The 14,487-nt window shown below is 40.1% G+C and overlaps 1 protein-coding gene across 1 annotated transcript in view; it reads right to left on the reverse strand.

Moving 5' to 3' along the window:
* Nucleotides 1-902: 902 nt before the first annotated feature.
* TMEM154 (transmembrane protein 154) overlaps nucleotides 903-14,487 on the reverse strand; it is a 54,351-nt gene continuing 40,766 nt past the window's right edge. The window contains exon 7 of the mRNA XM_008000005.3: nucleotides 903-3,344. Coding sequence (XP_007998196.1) covers nucleotides 3,329-3,344 — 16 coding nt within the window. The 3' untranslated portion in view covers nucleotides 903-3,328. The remainder of the gene's footprint in view (nucleotides 3,345-14,487) is intronic.

Below are 14,487 nucleotides of genomic sequence, written 5' to 3' on the forward strand. Positions count from 1 at the left end.
TGCCTGGCTGTCAGTATCAAGGTGGATCCAGGCTGTTGGAACTGGTGGATCCAGGGGTTGGAATGGAGGAAGGCTGACTAAAAATGAGACTCGGAACTTGGAAGGCCTGTACCAAGAAGGCCAATTCTGCCATAAGCCCTATTGCCCAGGTATGTTACATAAAACATCCAGAGATTACAGTGAAAGTCAGGGTGTGTCTGGACACAGTGGTTCTCAACTGTAATCCCAGCACTTTGGGAGGCCGAGGCAGGTGGATCACCTGAGGTCAGGAGTTTGAGACCAGCCTGGCCAACATGGTGAAACCCCAACTCTACTAAAAATACAAAAATTAGCTGGGCATAGTGGCACAGACCTGTAATCCCCGCTACTCGGGAGGCTGAGGCAAAAGAATTGCTTGAACCTGGGAGGCGGAGGTTGCAGTGAGCCGAGATCATGACACTGCACTCCAGCCTGGGTGACAGAGTGAGACTCCATCTCAAAAAAAAAAAAAAAAAAGGTGAGAAGTAGCACATAGTGAAAACGAATATAATAATTTTACAGCTGGTCAGGCTCAGTGGCTCATGCCTGTAATCCCAGCACTTTGGGAGGTTGAGACAGGAGGATTGCTTGAGCCCAGGAGTTTGAAACCAGCCTGGGCAACATAGTGAGACCTTGTCTCTAAAAAATAAAATAAAATAGTTTTACAGCTTTTGGTTCTCCTGTATTATATAGCATAACTGGGAATAAAAAACTATGAAATTATTTTCCCAAGACCAGTTTTACTCATCTTTAGCACACCTGTTTGCTGTGGTTATCCAGGAGCCACCTACATCAAGGTGGATCCAGGCCGTGGTATTGCATTGGGTAACAAAGCCCTTTCCAGAGGGAAGAGTCACACCACTGGGTCAAGAGTCACAAATGGGTATTTTTACATGTTTATTAAAACAAGTTTCCTGAGAAGTTTGACTAGGCTATGTTGTTGTTAACCTAGTTTGCTTAAAATGTACAAAAATGCAATCAAACTTACATATCTGCTAAATATTCTAAAGTCAGATTTTGTTCTGATTGGCTATTAGGGCAAATTAGTGAGGGAGTTTTTGGTTTTTTGTTCTGTTTTGCTTTTCTAACAATAGTCTGAAACATAAAATTAAGTTTGGGTTTAAAAACAATTCTTGAAACTGTCATAAACATATGATATCTATTGATTAAACGGTAATAAAAAGACACAAGGTACAAGAATTGAGGCTTGACTGTTGTGGCCATATACTAACTTCATATGCCTTGATAGAACAAAGCATCTTCTTAAAAAGTGATTTGTACACTGCACAAGTATAGCTTTACCAAATAAAAACTCAATGACATGTCACTGAAATTTGCTTCTTCTAGAATTGGAATTATGTAAAATACTGAATGATAATATTTTTATCATATTATAAAATATGACTTCATCAACATGAGATTCCAGGACCCCAGATACTTCTCTGAACTTCTAAAAGTTCGTTATTTGATAGGGTTGGATCAAATGTAAAGGCCCAAGCGTTCAAAGATCTTAGATACCTAAAGAGAGAAAGAGGCAAATGGAGGCTCTTCGGAGAGTCAAAATGTTGATGAGAAACAAACTGGAAGTAGCACACATAGGCAGAAAAATAGACAAGTTATGATTCAGAAAACAATTGTATGCAATTTTGGCATAAATATCTGAGAGTCACTGTGGGCCATGAGTTGAAAAGGAACATGCAAGAGAGCAAGGAAAACACAAAGCCTCATTCAGATGTGCTGGTGAGAATATGACAGACAAATCTGTTGAAGTTATGTACCATGAAGTCTGTCTTTTGTCAAAGCTCTATGCAGTCCCAGGATAGCGTGATAACAGTGGTTAAACACAACCAGCTAGTTATAGCTTTCATTGTATGGAAAGACCTTTCTGGTCTGGAACTCTGCCTTTAAAATTATCCACGTAGTTCAGAAGGCAAATACTTGTTAAAGGGATCCCAAAAGGTAGAAGACAAGTACTTTTTGTTATGCATTAGGGCAGACTTTCAAGCACAAGACACAAAACTGAGCAGCAAATGTTTGGGTAGTCCCATCTCCCCTTGGTTTATATGTGGGTAGTAAAATGAATAAAATTTTCCTTCTTTGTCTTTCTTGAAATAAAATATCAGGTATCCAAGGAGAGCTGAGTACTCTCAATTTGCTAGATTGATTTAAAGGGGTCAGATTTAGAAAATTAAGGAATAAATGGAAATCGATTTTATTGGAGTAGGTGTGGTCAGTGGGCCCTTTTCCATTTTGTGCCATTGCTTTTAGCACAAGGATGTCAAAAATACCACATAGAATGTCATCTCTGATGGATTGACAGAGACCTCCTGGGGTGCTGTGTTAGGACATGAGGCTTATCCCAGCTTGGCAGGAGAGAATGCTAAGCATGATGAGTGATACCTGCCACGGGCACAGATATTTCCTGCTCCTCTTCTGTTTGTTTCAAACCACCTTCAGAATCTCTGAAACATAGGCTGACAGATGACTCCTACCTGCACATACTTCCTACCCACATGTCACATCCAAGGGAGGGATGGTGAAACAAGTGTGAGCTTTGCAGAAATGCTGACAAGCAAGGGAATTTCAGCTGAGGAGTACATAAGTTCTTTCACCGAAGATTCCTAGTTTCTCTGAGAAGTTCTTAAGGGTGACCAGACCTGGCCATGTCAGGGTCTACAAGTTACCAAACGCCATCTCATCAGGACTGTGGACCCTCTCACTGTGTCTTCTTGGCAGGCAGAGCATACTGACCCCCTGGGATGGTGTTTTCATTAAAACACTCGCTGTGTTTGGTGTCTTTTCCATGACCTAACACTCCTCGAGAAAAGTTCTGCTGAATGTAGTTTACCTGTCTGAGGACTTGAATAATCAGAGGAAATTATCCAAAGCTGGTTAGTGGCCCAAAAGGAAACCATTGATAAAACGGCTTCCTGATTCAGGCCCTAAGGAATGAAGCAGAAAGGTGACGAACATTTAGCATGAGCAGTGAGTGCAGTGAGCTAGAAGCTGGCTGAGAGGAGGCAACGCGCATTGATCAGAAGTGCGCACATCACCCGCCTCCTTCTCCACCCTCAGAGGCAGCGATGGATGGCAGCCAGGCCTTTTCCTAGTACTTCTCAATTGCACATTCTTCCAAGTGCAAGTGATGCCATCATTAGGAAGAGTGGGCGTTGGAAGAAACAGCAAAAGGTTCTTGTGTCTATGTTGTTTTGAAATTAATTAAATTTGTATCCTCTTCATCCTCAGTTGGCAGGCTCAGCGGACTTCCTCAGGGGTTGCTTCTCTTGGAAAACATGAGCGCCATTCAGGTTTAGGATTCATTATCACTGTAAAAAAAACACACACAGACACACACAGACACACAAAAAACCAGTAATATATTTCTTTTTCTTTTCTTTTCTTTTTTTTTTTTTTGAGATGGAGTCTCACTCCGTTGCCCAGGCTGGAGAGCAGTGGCACGATCCAGGCTCACTGCAAGCTCCGTCTCCCGGGTTCACGTCATTCTCCTGCCTCAGCCTCCTGAGTAGCTGGGACTACAGGGGCCTGCCACCACGCCCAGCTAATTTTTTGCATTTTTTTTTTTCAGTTTTTTTTTTTTAGTAGAGATGGGGTTTCACCGTGTTAGCCAGGAGGGTCTCAATCTCCTGACCTCGTGATCTACCCACCTTGGCCTCCCAAAGTGCTGGGATTACAGGTGTGAGCCACCGTGCCGGGTCAACAGTAATATATTTCTAAGAAGCTAAAGAGAGCTGGTCACTCCATTGTGGAGGTGACTGAAGAGATCACAAACCATCAGGAAGCCAATGGTGTCCAGCTTACAATTTCTGAAACGAAGGTCAGTCTGAATTTTACATTTGATTCCTGAGGAAGAAATTAATGAGAGCCAAAAAATAATCCCTAGCTCTTGCCCCTCACAGCCCCCCCCTCAGTGCTGATGCAGAGAACCAGATGGAGTTGGGGGTTCCCCGTTTAATCAATCTAATCCCATTCTCTATGAATACATGCCAAATTGACTTTTTCTAAAACTAATTTTCCACATGCCGTTTTCTCTCAAGAGTTTGTGGTCCTGGCATGTCTTCAATAGCTCGTTTTGTTCATACCTACAAAGGAGCTGGAGGGGCCTTCTCAGTGTCATTTAGAATTCAAATATTGGGCCTCCTGGAGTGTCAGCAGACATAAATGATCAACATGGTATTTGAACATGACCACATTGTTGGCTGATTTGGTCTTTTGCTTCTAACTTGGCTGTCTTTGCCAAGTGTCTGGCTCCACAGCTTTTTCCTGGTGGGCTCACAGCTCCACCAACTCTCCTGGAAAACAGGTGGCACTTCCCTTCCTCGCATTTCTCTTTTTAGTTCTGTACTCCTTTCACTCACATCCTAGCAGGTCTCTATTTGAAGTGACCTCTGCTTCCAAGGGAGCGCTTGAATGATAATGATCAACAGATCTGGTATCTCCCTGGCTCATAAGTATGGATAGTCTGCAATAGGTGATATTCTTCTGACTCCTACTTCGGTGCTCTCCTACTCAGTGAAACTCCATGTGTTTCTAAAAGGACTTTGGAGCAACGGAGACACACATAGATAGATAGATAGACAGACAGAAAGACAGATAGATAAATAGATAGATAAGTAGGTACATAATGATGGATCTATCCATGAAAGGGCAGGAGACATTGTGTATATGTTTGTGTGTGGTGTTGGTTCATGTTGTGAAGACAGAGGCAGAAGCTATCATAAGGAGGGAAGAACAATGGGAAAGGAGGGGGAGGACAGAATTTTATCTGAGGCAGAGAAGTGAACAAAAGGACAAACCAGGGTGGGTGTGGTGGCTCACACCTGTCATCCCAGCTCTTTGGGAGGCTGAGGCAGGAGGATTGCTTGAGTCCAGGAGTTTGAGACCAGCCAGGGCAATACAGTGAGACACCATCTTTACAAAAATTAAACATTAGCCAACTGTGGTGGTGCACACCTGTAGTCCCAGTTACTCAGGAGGCTGAGGTGGGAGGATTGCTGGAGTTCTAGCATTTGAGGCTGTAGTGAGCTGTGATTGTGCCACTGCACTCCAGCCTGGGTAAGAGACACACCCTGTCTCAAAAAAAAAAAAAAAAAAAGACAAACCATATCAAAATGTATTTCAAATGAAAGCCTGGTTGAAAGTTTAAAAATGTTTAATCTGAAGAGTAGATGTGACAACCCCTTTCACTTATGTCACCCTGAATAATTTTTAAACTGCCCAAGGAGGTTTAATTTCTTGGAAATTGGGTGGTGGTAAGAGAGTATTTCAAAGATCCAGCAGTCTATCTCTATAGAACATAAGGCTCTGAATTGCCATGTTTTCCTTTTGTGACCTTATCTTGAAATTTCAGCCACTTGAAGCAGAGTATAATATACAACTGAACAACAAAGGCAAGGCCCTCTTTTGTCCACAACATTAATATTTGCTCAGCTGTTATAATAGAAGTGATTTTTAAAGTTAATTATTATAAAATTAGTCCCTATTCATTGGTTAAAAAAATAGAAAATACAAATAAGCAAAACAAAAATACCAATAATCTCACTACGTTAACATTTTGGTATTTATTTCCCCAAAGATTTTCCTGTGATAATAATATATATCTTTTCTGTACAAAATGGGATATTTTATATATTGTTCTGTAATCTGCTTTTCTCACTCTCATTCACACGTAAACATCTGTCTCTGCTAATAAATATACAACATCCTTTCAGTGACTACATAGCTTTCTATTGTCTCACTAAATCAAAAATATTTTTTTAGCCAATTCCTTATTGTTAAACATTTAGGCTACTTTAAATTTTTAATTTTTGTTTATTATAAACATTGCTACATCTTTGGAAACTTCCAATAGTTACCTTTGCATATATCCCTAGAAAGGGAATTGTTAGGTCAAAGTATACACAATTTTAAAAGTTTAATGGCTCATTGTCAAATTATCCCCCTTTCCTAGAAATTTTTACAATTTACATTCTTCCAACACTACTCTTTAGGGAAATATCCTTTTCCCCACGTCCTCTCCAACATTGAATATTATTATTTTCATTTTTTTGTGTGAGTCCAGTAGGTGAAAATGGTATCGTATTTATCGTTACTTTTTTATTACTACAAAGAATAAACCTTTTACAAAGCTTAGTTGGTAATTTTAATTTCTTCCTTTGCTGAATTGCTTATTAATAGTCTCTGCTCATAAAGTAGAACAATTATTATTACATTTTTAGATAGGATCTTGCCATGTCACCCAGGCTGGAGGGCAGTGGCAAGATCTTAGCTCACTGCAGCCTCAACCTCCTGGGCTCAAGCAATCCTACCACCTCATCCCCCCTTCCCCAACTCCCCCATAGCTGGGACTACAGTTGTGTGCCACCACACCTAGCTAACTTTTGTGGAGACAGAGTCATGCCATGTTGTCTAGGCTGGTCTCGAACTCCTGGGCTCAAGCAATCCACCCACCTCAGCCTCTCAAAGTGCTGGGATTACAGGTGTGAGATACACAGCCAGCCTACTGTGTTTTTTGAAGTACAAGAACATTGAGTTTTTAATGTAGTTACATCTGTCCTTTTATTTTTTATTTTTTGAGACAGAGTCTCGCTCTGTCGCCTCCCGAGTAGCTGGGACTACAGGCGCCTGCCACCACGCTCGGCTAATTTTTTGTATTTTTTTAGTAGAGGCAGGGTTTCACCGTGTTAGCCAGGATGGTCTCCATCTCCTGACCTCGTGATCCGCCTGCCTCGGCCTCCCAAAGTGCTGGGATTATAGGCATGAGCCACCGCACCCGGCCACATCTATCCTTTTCAAATATGATTTCTGACTTGTGTATCATGCTTTCAAACTAGTTTCCTCCTTAAAGCTATATAATATTTTCCTGAATTTTTTCTGGCTTTTTTTCTTTCTTTTTAACACTCAAACTCATCTGGAATCTATTTTAGTATAAAGCATGAGGTTGAGCTCCAAATTTCCCCCCCAAATGTTAGTCAGTTGTCCCAAGACTATTTATTAAATAATCCACTTGCTATGAAATGTTAATTCTAACTTGGTTCCAAGTGTACACTGTTTTAATTGTTGATCAAGCATGACACACTCCCTGTGAACTCCTTACCCTTATTCCATCTTACAATTTCACTTTTTCCTTCTTTTAAAATTGTCCTGGCTCTTTGTACATAGTTATTCTTCCAGATGAAATGTGCATAGGGATTTTTAAGATGACTGGGTTGAATTTAAGATGATCATTTTTACATTGTTGAGTCTTTCATCAGGAATACAGTATACCTCTCCATTCGTTCAAGTCTTTTATGTGCCACAATAAAAATCTGAACATTTTATATTATCACCTGCATTTTTTCAGTTAGGTTGATCCCTGGGTAGTTTACGTTTGTGCTGTTTTTATGATATTACCAATGTTGGTGTGTGCTGAGTGGCTTTTTTAGCATAGCAGATAAGAGCCCTGGGTCAGTTGGCCTGAATCTGAATCAGGGTTCACTTTCTTGCCATGTGACATTGGGCAAATTAACCTTTCTTAGCTGGAGTGTTCTTATCTCATCTCATCTGCAAAACATACATACTTATACCACGAGCTTTATTGTTTTGTAAATAATAAATGAGAAAATGCAGGTGAAATACCATACTCCAGGCCTGACACACAGACACATGAATGAATGTTAGTAATCCTTATTTTGCAGGTTTTACAGTAGCCAGTGCTTGTTGGTAAAACACTAGCATGAATATTGTTTCAAGTATCCAAAGGCTTTCAGCAACCATCTTCCAAAACAAACTAAATTTCTAAGGGGAAGCATTTTGAAGGCTCAGTGTGGGACACTGTCCATCAACAAGGACTTGTTTAACTTAAAGCACCAAAGAGGAAAAGAAGCTCAAGCTATGGTGCCCACAGCCACAGCTCCGTGGACCATAAGCAATTGGCAAGCACTACCACATAGGGTAATAGTTGCCTCACCTGTGGGACCTCAGGCCACTCCTAGAGTGTAGCAACTCTTACTGGTGCTGGGATGGACATCAGGCATGTTGGTAAATCAGCAAGCTGGGACCTGGCCCACCACTTGAGCCTGGAGGCATTCTCTCCCAAATGCTCATTCTTTTATTTAGTTAGGTATGTTTCCTGCTGTCTTTTTGGCTATTTATTCTCTCTGTGAAATCATCAAATAAACCTAGACATTTTTAATTCTGAAAATTCTTAGAGTTCTCTGTTAAAAAAACTTAGAAAACTGTCACAGAATTGCAACAAATCAAATAAGTGATCCCTTTTCAAACCTTTAGTTTGAAAGCAGTTTTAGTAACTTATCTACGATGGTAACATTAGTAAGCAATTTTTCTAGGAATGTTAGACAGATATTTTAAGAATGTGGGCCAAGTGTGGTGGCTCATGTCTGTAATCCTAGCAACTTGGGAGGCCGGGGCACTTAAGCCTCAAGGACCACTTGAGCCCATGAGTTCAAGACCAGCCTGGGGAACATAGTGAGACATTGTCTCTACAAAAAATTCAAAAATTAGCTGGGCATGGTGGCTCGTGTCAGTAGTTCCAGCTACTAAAAGTAATGGCAAAAACCGCAATTGCTTTTGCACCAACCTTATACCTTATGTTTGGGTGGCTGAGGTGGGAGGATTGCCTGAGATTGGGAAGGTTGAGGAGATGTAGTGAGCTGAGATCACACCACTGCACTCCAGTCTGGGCAACACAGTGAGACCCTATCTCAAAAAAAAAAAAAAAAAAAAAAAAAAGGAATGTGGAGCACCTTTCCCAAAAGTCTGCATAGTAACAGGCTGACAAATAAAACCAAATTTAATTGATCAAAAAGCATCATTGTATTGTTTTCTTTAAGAAGGCATGTAATGGGCATGCTACCAGTTGAATAAGGACTGATGCAACGGTAATACCTTGTTTCATAATTGCCCCTTTGTTGCAGTCAGGATTAGATAAGTCATCTTTGTTCTCCTGACCAGTCTATCTTGTAACAATCCCTCTTTATGACCACAGCTCGTGTACTCTGTCTCCAAAGATGGCAATAAACCTATGTTCAACATTTCTTGTGTTATGATGCTCTCTAACTCATTTTTAGGGGGAGTGCAGAGTTCAGGTTAGCACAAAAGCACATAACAATTAGATCAGGCTCCCTTTCTCTTCAATAGAATGTCCTTTCTCCTTCCTGCAAGAGGCCTGGTCTCAGGTGGAATGATTGAGGTAACGCATCTGGCTAGCATCAGAGGCAAGCCTCGTCATGCACATAGATCATGCCCATGTTGTAGATATAATCTGGGCCACTATTCAAGCAATGCTGTGGTTTTTAAAAGTAAGTACATCTTCCCTCATCCAACACATACATGCACACACACACGTGCACATGTGCATCTGTTTTTTTTATTTTTATTTTTTATTATTATTATACTTTAAGTTCTAGCATCTGTGTTTTAATAATACTATTTGAGGTTATCATCCTGCAGCATTAAAAACTGTTACTTTGTATCCCTCATAATATCAAGCTCAGATCTGAGAGAAACCACACTTAATACTTGAATTACAGATGATCCCCGACTTACAATGTTTAACCTACAAATTTTTTGACTTTACAATGGAGCAAAAGTGATATGTATTCACTACCTGCCTTGACTTACGATGGGGTTATCTCTAGATACACTCATTATAATATGAAAATATCGTGCATTTTTGACTTAGGATTTTTTTACTTACAGTGTCTCTCTCAAGACCTAACCCCACTGTAAGTCAAGAAGGATTTATACACTTTTAAAAGACTTTGAGGGACTAAAGAAGAAAAGAGGAAAGAAGCCTCTACACAAAGAAAAAAAAAAATAGAAGTGGTCACAAAGATTGACTTGAGCAGACAGGCCAAAAAAAGCTCACACAAAACTGCTGTTTTCTGGCAATTAATGGTTAAGTGTTGTCAATGACTGTGCTGGGTGATAGACACATCATTCACCAAATACTTTCCTATATTAGCCTCATGGTGGCTGGCTTTCTTGCTGCTGAGTGTTCTTCTTTTTCTAATCTATAATTTTTCTTTTAATTTATGAAATATCTCTTATTTTAACAAAATAGTAAAAGAGAATGAAAACACACTTTTAAAAGAAACTTTTCTCTAGATTGAGCTTTATCAGATACTAACCTGCCATGTGAACTTGAACAAGCCACTTAACCTCTCTGAGTTCTAAGTTTACTCAAATTATATTATTTTTAACTGGTTGTTTTGACATGATGTCAACAGTGTCAGGCACATATTAAGTGTTCAATAAATGTCTTTTGAAAAACTACATCAAAAATTGTACTTTCTCAAAAAATGACAAAGAGAAGGGATGAAACAGGAAGAAATCCACAAAATTCTCTATTAAACTAACCTAAACTTTTCCTGAAAAGTAGTGAAGCGACCCATTTTTATAACGACATTGAGCTCAGAAACATAAACTATAGAATAAACAGCAGAATTATTACAAGAACAGATATACTGTCACTCTCTCTTAGTTAATTTCTTGGGCATCTAGCATATAGAAAATGTGATGTAAATGTCTTACTATTGTTGTAATTATTACTGAATTTTCAAAATTATAAATCCACTTGAGCAGAATCAAATCTAATTCTTTCCCTAATCTTTCCCTATGTTGTTGCTCAATGTAAAATCATCCCTGTGGTCAAGAGATATAAGAGGAAAGAAGACAGGCGTTCGGCTGATACTTGCGATTCCTTGTCCGTGGTTATTCATCTGAAGTTGCAGAGACAGAAACAGCAAGCTTTCAGGAAACCGTCTAACTACAAATGCCTCCAGAAGAAGGAAGAGGCTGGCTAGATTGGAAGAGTCATGATAAAAGGGACTTTTTCTTGTTTGCACCACTATCTAGTAGCATTTGGGAGGGTGTTGTGAGGGTGGGGTTAGGCAATAAGGGAGTGTGTTTTCTACACGGAAGTTAAAACAATAATAAAACCAACCAAGAGGATCTGTTTTCTGTCATTACCATGTGTTGGCAATGCTTAACGAGATCAGGGATGAAATTCTCTTCAACTTGAGGGCAGACCCCTCCTAGCGCCCTCCTCCCACTGACACTATGCCCCTGTGCAGCGCCAGGCACATAGCAGGTATGAATCACGGAAAAGACGCTAAGATGGAAAATAAGAATATGAAACACTCCCCTCCCCCATGATTCCTTTGTTGCTTTTCCTATTGATTTTTTTAAAACCTGAAACCATAGTGTCAACTTCCCATAGTATTTTGTACATCTCTGGTCCTTATTAAAATCCTGTGCTGTCTTTTGGATTCCACAGCTCAGGAAGAATATCCATTCAATGAGGACGGAGGAAAGTAATGAACAAGGACTGGCCAGCCAGACGTGGATAAAATTCTGAAAGCCCTGAGACTATGGACCCTAACAAGACAAGGTTGAAGAGTTGAAGTCTTTGCACACAATGTGGTATATTCAGTGTAGGGTGGTTATCAGATTAACTCCCTTTTCCCAGAAGCATGGTGGATTTAGATTCTATGGACTTAATAGATAACAGAGGTTCTTTGTCAGGGATGTCTTTCTAGCATCAAGGAAAGTGGAACCCTGTAAATGAATTCCAGAAGTCTTTGTTTATCAGGAGAAAGAAGTGTGTTTTCCACTAAATTCAATTTTTAATGACTGTTGCATACTTTCTGAAGCATTAAATTCACCTATATACTACTTCGATGACAGAGGAAGAATCATGCACAAGGTAAAAGCCAATGGAAAACTTTGGTGATAATGGTGTGTCAATGTAGGTTGGTTGATTGCAACAAATGTAGCACTCTGATGGGTGACATTGATAATGGGAGAGGCTGTGCATGTGTGAGGGCAGAGGGTATCTGGGAACTCTGTACTTTCTGCTCAGTTTTGCTGTGAACCTAAAACTGCCCTAAAAATAATCTTTTAAAATACCAATGTGGGAGGGGAAGAACTATTGCCACTGCATAAAAATAATTAGTTTCACTTGCATAATGCTTTAAAACTTAGCTACTGCTGGGCGCAGTGTCTCACGCCTGTAATCCCAGCACTTTGGGAGGCCGAGGTGGATGGATCACCTGAGGTCAGAAGTTTGAGACCAGCCTGACCAATGTGGTAAAACCCCATCTCTATTAAAAATACAAAATTAGCCGGGTGTGGTGGTGGGCACCTGTAATCCCAGCTACTTGGGAGGCTGAGGCAGGAGAATTGCTTGAACCCAGGAGGTGGAGGCTGACAATGAGCCAAGATTGCACCATTGCACTCTAGCATGGGCAACAAGAGCAAAACTCCATCTCAAAATAAATAAATAAATACATAAATAAATAAATAAATAAATAAATAAAATAAAAATAAAACCTAGTTAGATGGTTTCATTCTCTTATATCATCCTGTGAAACTAGAAGGACAGATGTTCTTATTTCCATTTTTCGAGATGAAGAAATTAAAACTCAGAGAGCTAAAGTAAGCATTCAAATTAGGTCTGAAAATGAGTCTTCTGATTCTAAGTCTTATGACCCACTAATGCACTTTCCACCTGTATCTATAACAATCCACAAGCTTTTAGAGACAAAAGAAATCTTATTTTTGTCCCAGGGTAGATACTCAAAGTAAACATTTTATGGATTATCAATGTAGTTAAAACATTAGCATAAGAAAAAGAAATGTAACTAAAATTATGACAGAAAAGAACGATTATCCAAATTATAAGGTGCTAATATCCTTTTAAAAACTTCAGAATGGGCCAGGCACGGTGGCTCACTCCTGTCATCCCAACACTTTGGGGCGCCAAGGCAGCAGCAGGATTGCTTGAGCCCAAAAGTGTGAAACCAGCCTGGGCAACATAAGGAGATCCTGTCACCACAATAAAGTAAAATAAAATTAGCCAGGCATGGTGGACAAACCTGTGGTCCCAACTACTCGGGAGGCTTAGTTGGGAGAATCACTTAGGCCCAGGAGGTTGAGGCTGCAGTGAGCCATGATCACACCACTGCACTCCAGCCTAGACAACAGAACGAGACTCTGTCTCAACACAAAACAACAAAACACCAAAAAACTCCAGAGTGATAAGTGGACTATTCCTAAATCACCAACATTAATGGGCCTATGCCAGTAATGAAGGAGAACAGAAAGTCTCATAGTAGATCAGACAAATTCCTGATTTCCCAGGATTGGGAGGTCCAGAAAGAAACCATAGGGAACACAGGGACAAAAATAATGCTTTGCCCACCAATATTGATGTGTCTGGGTCTTAGGATACAGGCTTAGGATAAAGGAAGTGAGGTTTTTGTTTGTTTGTTTGTTTGTTTGTTTGTTTTTTAATCCAGTGAGCTGGGTCTTAATATAAAGTCAGTGAGTTTCTGTACATCAGTTTTAATTTCCTAATAATTATAGTAGCAATAACCAGTGCTTATTGAGAACTTACTTTGTGCTGGATTTTGTTCTAAATCCAATGTACTTTTCTTAGATTTTTAAGTGAATAAAAAATTAACTTTGCAATATCATAATAACCTTTGAAGTAATCAGAAAGTGCCTGGCTTTACAAAGATCTGGGACTTGCCATTCTTGGTTCTCAAATGCTGGTGCTGGCATCACTGAGAGGGCATAAAGTGAAGGCCTGACAGCCATCCTGTGAATGTCAGACAGCTCTGGACCCACAGAGGAATGTAGACATTCCCTTTTAAAACAATAATTTAACTATGTTAAGGCTCTAGCTCATTTTCTCATTATTTCAAAAATCTGATTTTTTTTTTGAAACAGAATTTCGCTCTTGTTGCCCAGGCTGGAGTGCAATGGTGTGATCAGCGCTCACCGCAACCTCCGCCTCCTGGGTTGAAGGGATTCTCCTGCCTCGGCCTCCTGAGTAGCTGGGATTACAGGCACCCACCACTTTGCCTGGCTAATTTTTGTATTTTTAGTAGAGACAGAGTTTCATCATGTTGGCCAGGCTGATCTCAAACTCCTGACCTCAGGTGATTTGCCTGCCTCAGCCTCCCAAAGTGCTGGAATTACAGGCATAAGCCACCATGCCCGGCCAAAAATCTGATTTTTAAGGAGCTTTCACTGCCATACAATTCTGTAATGTTAAGCTTCTTCCATGTTGCCAACAATTTCAAAGAGCAAAAGGCAGGTATGTAAAAATCACTGAGGGTGGTTTGTAGCATCATTGAAGGTGCTCATTAGGGATAGAGTAATAAGATATTTAAGATATTTATGGAGGTTTAGTAGTGATCTGAGCCCTATACCAGACATATATAGTTACAGATTTCCAGGTAAGGTCAAAACATGGGGAAAATATACCTTTGTAATATTCCCCCTGGCATTTGTTTTCTCCACCTGCTTGTTACTCTCTCTCTCTCTCTGTCTCTCTCTCTCTCTCTCTCTCTCTGTCTCTCTCTCTCTCTCTCAGAGACAGGGTCTTGCTCTCGCTTGTTGCCCAGGCTGGAATGCAGTGGTACAATCATAGCTCACTGCAAT

Source organism: Chlorocebus sabaeus, chromosome 7 (assembly GCF_047675955.1).
Source record: "Chlorocebus sabaeus isolate Y175 chromosome 7, mChlSab1.0.hap1, whole genome shotgun sequence".
Classification (NCBI taxonomy): Eukaryota; Metazoa; Chordata; class Mammalia; order Primates; family Cercopithecidae; genus Chlorocebus; species Chlorocebus sabaeus.